Source organism: Impatiens glandulifera, chromosome 7, assembly GCF_907164915.1.
Source record: "Impatiens glandulifera chromosome 7, dImpGla2.1, whole genome shotgun sequence".
NCBI lineage: Eukaryota > Viridiplantae > Streptophyta > Magnoliopsida > Ericales > Balsaminaceae > Impatiens > Impatiens glandulifera.
Window position 1 is genome coordinate 25450261 of NC_061868.1, and position 11087 is coordinate 25461347.

At 28.7% G+C, this 11087-nt stretch overlaps 1 protein-coding gene across 1 annotated transcript; it reads right to left on the reverse strand.

Annotated features, from left to right (window-relative positions):
* Positions 1-2889: 2889 nt before the first annotated feature.
* On the reverse strand, positions 2890-4384 carry LOC124945405 (phenylacetaldehyde reductase-like). Its single transcript, XM_047485832.1, has 5 exons — positions 4223-4384; positions 3741-4102; positions 3502-3667; positions 3221-3413; positions 2890-3143 (listed from the first exon to the last, which is right to left on the reverse strand). The coding sequence occupies exons 1-5, from the start codon at positions 4338-4340 to the stop codon at positions 2996-2998; spliced, it is 987 nt and encodes a 328-aa protein (XP_047341788.1). The 5' UTR covers positions 4341-4384; the 3' UTR covers positions 2890-2995.
* Between the last annotated feature and the right edge of the window lie 6703 nt (positions 4385-11087).

The window sequence follows — 11087 nt, forward strand, 5'->3', positions numbered from 1 at the left end:
AAGATTGCCTCTGATTTATCCTGAAAGTAGAAAGATCCTGTAGGACTATCTTCTGCAGCCTGCATACTTTCCTCAAACTTGTATGAATATGGAAATGTTCAGTCTGTTCCTTTGGTATCATTCTCAACAGATACCCAAAGTGGCTTCTTGTGTTGGTTGGTCATTTGGCTTTTCACCGGATGGCTTCCGGTGTAGTCGGTTTAACCGGACAGCTTCCGGTTATTCCTTTGTCTTGTGACTAATCGGCTGTGTGGTGTTTCCGGTTTTTAGCTTTGGTCGATCCTTTCTTTGTGCGGTCATGTTCCGAATGTCCCTGGTCGGTTTACTGTCTTGACCGGTGAATCTTCTTAACCGGTCCGTTTTGTTTGGCCGGTCCGGTTCCTTTGTTCCTGCATGGAAGGTTTATTTGTTAAGTTCTGTGAACCGGTCCAATTTTATCTAACCATCGGATGAGCGACCAAACATCATTCAACAAACAACAACAGATCACTATAAAAAATCTAAGTGCTTTCGTGCATCACTAGATCAATTAACACGCGCCTCAACATCGTTCCCCGAACAGGAAAATAACGTCCGAGAGCTAACGGATGGAGACAGAACACTACGTCCAGACACGCATTGTCTCAAAATGATGACGCTTCAGCTCGAGCTTGTCTTCTTCCTCGCGACGAGTTGGATGAACATTGACCAAAACTTTTGATTTTTCAAAAGTGGAACTCGGCCGATACTCAATCAAATGGAGTGATTCAAAGGTTGAAATGATCACCCTAATATAGTGACTATTTCTCCTACGATCATAGGCGCACCCATGGCCTAATTGAATGAGAATGATCAAATATACACAAAAGTCATAAATAGTCTTAACATGTTCATATTTTGTTTGATCTTAACATGTATAAGGAAGCTATTGGTAAACTTCTTATACTAGATTTAACCTTAAAAATCGAAATCCCATTTTTTACTCAAGAATTGCTCGAATCAAATTGAACCTCTTCCCGATTGATTAATATATCGGGATGATATTAAAAATGATCAATGAGAGTAGTGAAAGCTTTTCATGACTTCAGATTGAAAGATGGAAGCTCCATCCAAAACTTGCAAACCTATAGTGTTTTTTTGGCGTCCGACCGAGAAATCTTGACCCCAACCGAGAAATCTCACGATCGACCAAAGAACCAACATGCGCGACCAAGATCTTAGCCTCCATGTTGACCGAGTGCCCAAACCTGTTGACCCGGTTTCCTACCCAATTCGTGACTCGGACACTTGCCTTAGGGGTTGGGGATTTTAATTTTCATTGTTTTTTAACAATTATAAACTCTAAACTATTTTTTTAAAATTCGAAAAAATATAAAAATATTTTTAAATATTATCACAATTTTTTTAATAAAGGTATGTTTGAATTTATTTTTAAATTCTGACACTCATTCTTATATTTTTCTACTACTTTCCTCGACAATTCTCGACATCAATTTCAAGTACTACAATTTAAATATTATTTTATAATTTTAAATTCAAGAAAACTCATAATACATATCTAGAATTTAAAAATTAATTAGTTAAATAAAACGTAATAAAATCAAACTTTCAAACAAATATCTAAAATTTTATGAATTAGAGACCGTCTTTCACAGGTACAGAAGATATAGCGCTATAGCCTTTTCTCGAGTATCACAAAATATCGAACTCAACAAATCTCTGATAAAATTACGTTTATACACGTATAAAAATATTTGTATACAACACTTTTAATGAAATAAATAATCTTTTATAATTAATTATTTTTAATTAATTTAAAATAAAGATTTTTTTTAATTAAATTTTAATTTGATTATTTTAAATTTAAAAAATTATTCAAAATTTAATCAAAAATTAATTATTATTATAATTAATTTTAAAATTCCATAAATATATTTTTATAAATTTTTAAATAAAAGATTTTAGATATACAAATCGAGGTTAAATAATTTTCCAAAATAAAGCCTTCTACAAAAACTCTCCAAAAATGAAAGAATTTTCGGGTGTTACAATTAGAAAAAAAAAAAATTAAGCTCATAGTTTAATCAGTATTAATTAAAAATATTTATATATTTTTATCATTATATTACATTTTTCTAATATATATCATACACAAAATCATAAAACATATACAATTCATATCATTTTTTTTTTTATAATTTAAACAAAAATAACAGATCTATACAATTATATTATATAACTTGTACCTCATATCAAACACCTCATAAAGTTAAGAGAAAGTTGTCTTTCAATCGTGATTTTTTAATAAGTTGTGTAATAAGGTCAAATTAATCATCTATTTTTTAAAATATTAACTATTATGTTAACTTTGTTATCTTCGCCCAATTGACTTTTTTTTCTAACAATATTTTGTACTCATATCTTGACATTGATATCATAAAAAAGTCAAACAATGAGAGCCAAAATTACTCAAGAAACTTTGAAATAGTAAAAAAATGAGTAAGATTCCATAAAAAATAGATCAAACTATAAGGAAAATGAAGCAAAGGAATCTGATAGCTAGTTATTAGCTACAAACAACTTCACAAGCCTCATCACATTGAGGATACATAATTTTTTTCAAGTTTGTTCTAATCCAAAAACAAAATTATGTTCATTAAGAAGTCATTTTGAGGGAGTCTTTTTTTTTGGGTTTTTTCTTAAATAAAACCTTGTTTGATAAATTATAAATAAAACAGTTTACTGAGATTAATATATCAAAACACCCTATTATTTTTCACTAACTTCTTTTTTTAGGTTAATAAAAGATAATTTTAATAAATAAAAAGAGTGATAAGATTGATGAAATGATGATTAGATTTTAAGTAAAAATGCTTAAAAAAACTCAAAAATCAAACAAGTTTCTCTAAGTGAAGTAAAAAATGGAGTTATTCCATTGAAACTTTAAGATAAGTACAACAAATACAAATCTATGAAACATACTTATAAATGGAATCGCAATAATTTGCTATTTGCTTCAGAAAGTGAGGAGTTTCTTTTCCACAAGGCTTTCAATTGTATCCTTTACACTCACCTCCAAAGGAAGAAAATTAACTCCCAAACTCTTTGCCTTTTCCTTGCTTACATTATACAATGGTGGCTTCGGCTTCATCTCATCCTCCTCCCTGATCCATTGATAAGGAGCACAACCCCATCAAATAACCGAAAAAAAACAAATAAAACTGTTTCCTTTTTCTTTTACCTAATTGTATTTGTCAAATTAAGAGCAGGGTAAAGTTGTCTCAAAATCTTGACAACCTCGGAGGAATATGCGACAGTTCCCACCATCAAGTACCTCCCCTTAGCCGAAGAAACTTCAAACGCTTTAATATGAGCAAACGCCACATCTCTAACATCCACATATCGATATCTTCCGTCAGAGAAAAAGTCATGTCCTGCTCAATAACTTGCTTAAATCAATCAATGTTAGAAGATATGAAGAACTGTGTTTGTTGATTCATTCATATGAGCAGATATAATGACCTGTTTTTATGAGGTTGGGAATAGCCTCACTGGTTACATTCAAATTTGGCTGTAAAAGAGGACCTATAACAAATCCAGGATGGATTGTAATCAAATCCATCCCATTTTCTTCACCAAATTTCCAAGCAGCTTCTTCAGCTAAAGTTTTTGAAACCATATACCACATCTGTAATTAAACATAATAATTAATCTATAGCTTCTTATCTCATTTAATAACATCTTACTATATTTAGCCAAACCTTTATTTGTTGACAATAAGCTGCATCAGAAAACCAAGTCTCATCAACTACAACATCAGCATTCAAAGGTTTTCCATTGAAAATAACAGAAGCCATTGATGATGTTATAACTACCCTTTTGATAGATGGGACTTTAGAACAGGAATTGAGAACATTAAGTGTTCCTTTTACGGCAGGATCAATCAATTCTAAGTTTGGGTCATCGACTGACATAAGAACAGGAGATGCTGTATGAAAGACACAATCACAACCTTGGACAGCAGTATCGAAAGATCCTTCATCAATTAGGTTTGCTTCAAAGAGTTTAAGTCTTTCCTTTGCTCCATCTAGTGCTAGTAAATGTTCTGTCTTCTTTGGGTCATCTTATATAAGAGTAAGATCGATCAACATGACAATTGACAAACAAATGAACACAGTTTCGATTTTCTAGATTGTCAATTTTGAGATTAACATGCATCGATTGAAAGAAAGAAAATACTCACGAAGACTTCGGACGGTGCCTTTGACGGTATAGCGACGGTCCAACAGCAGCTTCACCAGCCATGAAGCAATGAATCCCGACGCCCCTGTTACGCACACCACTTTCCCTTCTCCGCTCATTCTCTCTCTCACTCTCTCTCTCTCTCTCTATACAGTCAAGTATGAACCGATAAGAACAAGTGAAAGAGAAATCTTTCCTTCACATCTTATATAATATATCAAATTTGTAAGGATAAAAATGATAAGGGATGTAATTTTTTCAATTTCACTCAAAGATTCTTAACAGCTAAGATAAATAAATTATGTGGTCGTCTTTAATAAAATATGGTATGTTCGAAAAGAAATCACAAACATGACCATATGATCGGAAAAAAAACTCGCAAACATGACAATGTTTTGGAAAAAAAACTTCTGAACATGGAAATGTTCGTGACAAAAATCTTCTAAACATATTTATTTTTCATAAAAAATAATTTTTTTTCTTTCCTCTGTATATGTTGCCGCTCACATCGGATTCGTGTTCAGTTTTCGTTATAATTTTATTGTCGAAATAATTTTTCGACTTTAAAAATTTTATTTTAAAAATAATAATAATAAAAAATCTTTATTTATTTAGAAATAACAGAATTATGCAAATTTTAATTCAGTAATTTTAGTAAAACTTTTATCATTTTTGATAAACATAAATATGAAAAAAAAAAATTTAAAAATTCTATATAAAAAAACAATTATTTTCTGTCTTTTATTTTACAATTATTTATTGGATGGAGTTGCCGTCCTACATCACGATGATATTAAAGTTTCATGAGAAGACAAAATTTATTAAAATAGGGACACGAAGAAAACATGTTTTTGTTAAACAAAAATCAAAACAGGAAAGAAAAAAGAAAAGCATCACTGAGTAATATTTGTGCTAACATTTAGAATGTAATAATTAAAAAATTTGAAATCTTTATTTAAAATATTTTTATTGTATTTATTAAAACTAAAAATTAAGGGGTTGTTCGAATTTGAGTTATCCAAATAACCGAAAAATAACGATGGATGATAATTTGAAAAGGTAATTTTTTTTTTAAATGACTTAAAGGGTATTAATATATAATTATAAAATAAAAAATAATAATTTAAAATATATGATATTTTAGTATTTTTGTTTTGTTAATGAATTAAATAATGTGATAAAGGAGAAAGAAAATGATATGATGGTTTTAGGTTATGGTTATTTAAATAACCCTAGGAGAACAATAAAATTATGAAAAATAAAATTAAGTGTGAATGGATTAATTTATTAAAATATAAATATTAAATAAACTAAATAAGTTAATAAATATGACCTTTAAAGTAAGAGTGAATTTAAAAATAAGCTAAAAGAGGTTTTCGAACTCGATAATCGTGCCACATAATTTATATTTCTCTCGAGTCTGTCGAGAAACCAAAATGGTAGACTTGACTATAATGCATTTAAAGATGTTTATATAGACTACTTTTGATTTTTTTTAGAGCAGTGACCTAATTAAATCATCGATAAATTAAGAAAGAAAAATATTTCTCATGTATAAGTGCATTTTAGAGACTTTATTATTGGTTTGGTGTTTGGTTACACGTGAGAATGATATCGATGATATATCTGGTGTGTCTGTCGATGACGATCTCTACTTTAAATTCTTGACCATTTAAAATAATGTTATTTTACACCTTATTTATTTATTTTATCTTAAAACATGCATATAAGGTGAATCAAAGTCTAAACATGTATTTAGTTTTGATATAATCCGTTTTTAAAAATATATATATTGTTATTATAAATCTTAAGTCTAAAATATAATAAAATGAAATAAAATGTACCTATAGGCTAGTAGTGAATTTCGAAAAAATTTACCTATAAAAAGTAAAACATTAGTTTAAAAATAAAACAAAATCCAAACAAATTCTATTAGAATTTTTTTTCTTAAAAAGAATATATTTTTTTGTTACATTTTTTTTTTGAGTTAATACAGGTATTTAAAAGCAAAGAAAGGCAAAAATTAAAACAAAAAATAAACCAAATTGACGGACGATTTAGGCCGTGATTAGCTTGGAACAGGCTCGTGGACACAGACTGATTGTGGATCGGCCTTGGAATTAACAGAGTGTGCTGGACTATCTCATTGTCCACATTTAAATCCTCAAAGGGGTCTTCAATCAGGGGACTATTCATTTTCAAGTCTTCACTATCTAAAGTGTCCCCAACTGCCACCTTTAGAGGATCTTCCCTATTTACACAACCCTCTGCATTCACTTTCAAGTGTTTTATGTACACTTCTGACTCTGACAGATTCAGGAAACCAGCCTCAAAAATAGGCTTAGGATAGATGTTGAGTTTCTCTAACTCGCCTAATAGATATAACAGTTGTTGTGCCATATCTTTAAAAGTTTGAGAGACTTTGGATGTTAACATCTGTAGACTAAAATCACAATAGTTTATTAGTCTCAAAAACATGAAATTATATACAAATGTAAGTAAATTTGTTCATTCAATACATTTTCTTTGTTCATTGGATTATTAAAATTCATTGTCTCGTGTTCAGGTAATTCCAATAAATTAACTAGAATTTGAGTTAATTCCAAATAATTAAATAGAATCTTACGTTCATTTTTATTAACTAGTAGGCGTGCCCTGCCCTCCCATGTTCAAAACCACCTACTCCAATTCTAACATGCTAATCTTTGACAACGTGGTGTCATCCCAGCAAGAGATGATTGGAAAAGACCTTTGATAAAGATGTCTTACATCATTTACAACAACATCATCTAGGTAGCATAACTGAAAGAAAAGAGAAACATGTTAGTGAATATTTCATATCTATAAAACATATACAAGAGACTACTTATAAGTGAATAAAATATCTACCAATAAAAGGGTTAGAGGTCCATCAAAATAGGTTTGTTTATCTTTTGCATCATTTGTATTTCATTTTCAGGCACTTTCAACCAATCCTTGTAGTGTGAATTCGCACTAGTTCAGGTTCTTTTTGTTCTCAACATCCATTAAAGATTTGAGAATTTTGAACCTAAATTAATATAATACTTGTGTAAGTATTCACAAATACAAATAGATATATAATAGATTTGAAAAAAATGTTTACCTAGATCGTGAATTTTGAACTGGACATAAAAAGCTGGAGACAACAAAGAAAACGAAGTCAATTTTGAAATCTTTGTCTACACTTGTGTTACTTAATATCTTGGTTATCATAAAATTTGTTTCAGGAGATGAAGTTGATTCTTTTACGCTCTATCTGGCCCTCCAAACCCTCAAGAATGAATAATAGTCAGGGTCATGTATGTCCATCCCAATGGACTCAACTATGTCAATTGGCCCTCTAGGGAGGTTCAGCACGAACTAGACAAGGTCTTCATCGATAAGGATATGATCACCGTTGGCCAATACCAGAGAACTCTTCTCGTGGTCAAAAATTCTGACTACGTGTTTCAAAAAATGAACAGGGCACTTGGAGACACCCCATGTAAGAATAGAACTAAACCCGATTTCTTTCATAGCTTCCTTTCTCTTCACTAAGTTTTTGAATATGTTGAAAAGGCCACTCGGAGATGATCTTGTTTTAAATACTATTTTTCTTTTTTTGGTTTTGGGGGGAGTTGATAATTCTTAATTGAGAGATGTAACTATAGCAGTATCAGTAGTTGTAGATGCAAGAATAGAAAATGATTCATCAGTCGATGACTTCGTCTTCGTCTTCCTCTTCCTTTCATATTGATTCTTTATGACCCTACAACACAAAATTTTCAGTATGAGAAGAAAAATCAGTAATTCACAAATGAAATGAAATAAATTGGTGTAATAGTAATGAAAATACTAGAAACACAATATAAATCAAAATAAACTACCTCTCTGATTTATTGTCGGCGTTGTCGTTGGATATAAAGACGATTTCGTTTATGCTGTTACACACCGCCAAGACGAGATCTCGGGCGTTGGATAATTCCATTGGCATGTTTGTGTCTTTGTTTTGTGACATTTTCGCAAGAAATCTTCGTAGAGTAGAAGAATAGTACTAGGGTTTCAAAGTTTAAAGATGATCGATGAGAGAGAATGTGAATAGTCTCTTAAGAAAGTGAATAGTGGAATTGTAGCGGAAATTTTTTTTTTAATCCTTCATTGAGTGATTTTAGCTTCACTTAAATTAACTCCTATTAGCGCTTATAAAAACATAAAAGAAGAAAGCTTCACTAGGTTGCGCTTGTAAAAACAAAAAAGAAGAAAGCTTCACTAGGTTATGCTTATAAAACAGAAAAGAATAAAATTTCACTAGGTTGCGCTTGTAAAAATAGAAAATAAGAAAGTTTCACTAGGTTGCGCTTATAAAAAATAGAAAAGAAGAAAGCTTCACTAGGTTGCGCTTGTAAAAATAGAAAAGAAGACAACTTCACTAGGTAACACTTCATAGTTCACTGGTTAGCACGCTTGTTTCAGCATTTTTAATCCTCCAGTAGGTTATACATACATGAAGAAATAAATATTTTTATACAAACGCTTAAAAGTCTTTACATTAATGTGTTAGAGGTTTTCCATGAAATTTCTTAAAGGCATATAAACTGAGTGAAGCGAAAGAAGTTTCACTCAATAGCGCCTCTCTTCATTCTGTTTTACATGGCGAGTGAAGCGAAGGAAGCTTCACTCAATAACGCCTCTCTTTATTCTGTTTTACATGGCGCTTCAGATGAACCCAAAATAAAATATGGGTTCCAGTTCTCCCTCTCTTCCTTTCAACCCGATCCCTTATTTATTATTAAAATAATACTGTTGAAATCTGATTGGTCTGGAATAGAGTAACACCTCATTCGGTAGTAGAAGATCTTATTTGTCTCTCTTCTCCTTCCATTTTTAAACGGTCAAACACATCTTTGTTTTCTCATTCGTCCATCTTTCAAATTCTTTCTCCATCAAAGACCTTGAAGCATTTAATTTTTGGATTCTACTATTAGCGGAGCAGCTTATTCATTGCTTTCACTATTTCGAATATTATAGAATTTGAAGATCACTATATGACCACTGCATCATATTGTCAAACTTATAATATTTGTGATGAACATCTTTTAAATATTTTCGTTTGTAATTTTTAAATTAGATGTTTGTGATTGAATGATTATTTTTAAATTATGTGATGATATTTAAATTTCTTATTCTTAAATAATGTTGTGATTATATATGTGTGGTTTGTGAAATATATATTATATTATGTTTAAAATATTATGTAATGGTAAAATATAATTTTAATTAATCAAATTTAATTTTCGATTTTTCGAGTTCGAGCTCGAGTAGCTCGAATTGTAATCGAGTCAAGTTCAAGTACAAATTTTAATACTCGATCGAGTTTGGGTTCAAGTATTTCCAATGCAATTCGAGTCGAGTTCGAATAGTATGGTACTCGGCTCGACTCAACTTGTTTACACCCCTAGGTGAGACTACTACATCTCATTATTTTAATGGAAATTTTCACTAAGTTGCAATTTAAATATAAATAATATACTTATCTCAATTTTAAAAGTTTTATAGAATGGTTACTCGTACCAAGGCTAGATTTCATAGTCAGTAAGGGCATAAATTACATATACATACTAAGGGAATAAATTACATATACATACAGATGAATATTCCTTTTGAAAAAATTATCACCATATTTTATATTTATAATAATAATTTGATTTGTATGAATTCTTAAAAAAAAATTAAAAAATATATATATAATCCTATAACATTATTATTTTTAAATATTTATATGATAAATATATATTATTTTACTAAGTTAAATATTATTTTATTAATTTAAATATAATAAATAATAAAAACTAAATAAGATAAATATTAAAATAATATAAGGGTAAAATAATTTTTTTATCTTTTTATTACTTTTCTTATTTCACAAACCAAACACAAAATTATCAAATATATACAATTTATACATCTTTTGTATATCCAACCAAACACATGTAATTTATACATCTTAATACTCTCTTATAATATTTTTTTGAAAAATGTTCTTTTATAACTTATACCCATATACTTATATAATTAGTACCATGTACCAAACGATACCTATAACTTTAAAAATCAAACTAGTCTTAATTAATTATTAAAAAGTATTTATTATAATTGAGATGAATCAAACGTAGCCGGAATGAGCCGGAATGAAGGATGATAGAAAGAGGGTGAGAAAACCCGAAAATGAATTGATTATTGAAATATTGAATAGAGAGATTGAGTATGAAAATGTGAAAAAATATATAATAATAATAAATTATTTTTCTTGATTGACTATGATCAATTTACATAACTTTGAATAATAGATACTTGAATGAATTATTTAAATATTGTTTGAAATTTTTTTAAAAATAAAAATAGAGACAAAAGGTAAATTTTTAAATAAGAAAGAGGTGGAGACTTAAAATATTATAATATTATTATTATATATATATATATTTTATATCATATTTATATTAAATATATTTAAAATTATGTATTTATAAAAATTAATAAATTCATATCATTATTTTAAAATATATTATTTTTAATTTAAGTCATTTATTAATATTTAAAATTATATATTAACAAATTATTATAAAATTAATATAATTTATTTTTAAATATATTATTTTTTTAATTTAAATCATTTATTAATATTTAAATTACATTAATAAATATATATAACATTATAAATAATATTAATTATTAAATAATATTATAAATATAAAAAATAAATAAATTTTGCATATAAACTAAATCAAACCTACCAAACTTATTAAATAAGCTAGATGATATGAAACATATTTACAAATAAACTAAATAAGTTGTTAAGATATCAATAA

Coding starts and splice junctions, on each gene's coding strand:
- LOC124945405 (XM_047485832.1), bottom strand. CDS start 4,340: ATGAGCGGAGAAGGGAAAGTGGTGTGCGTAACAGGGGCGTCGGGATTC. Junction 4,103..4,222: donor AGGCACCGTCCGAAGTCTTC/GTGAGTATTTTC, acceptor CTCTTATATAAG/ATGACCCAAAGAAGACAGAA. Junction 3,668..3,740: donor CTTATTGTCAACAAATAAAG/GTTTGGCTAAAT, acceptor GTTTAATTACAG/ATGTGGTATATGGTTTCAAA.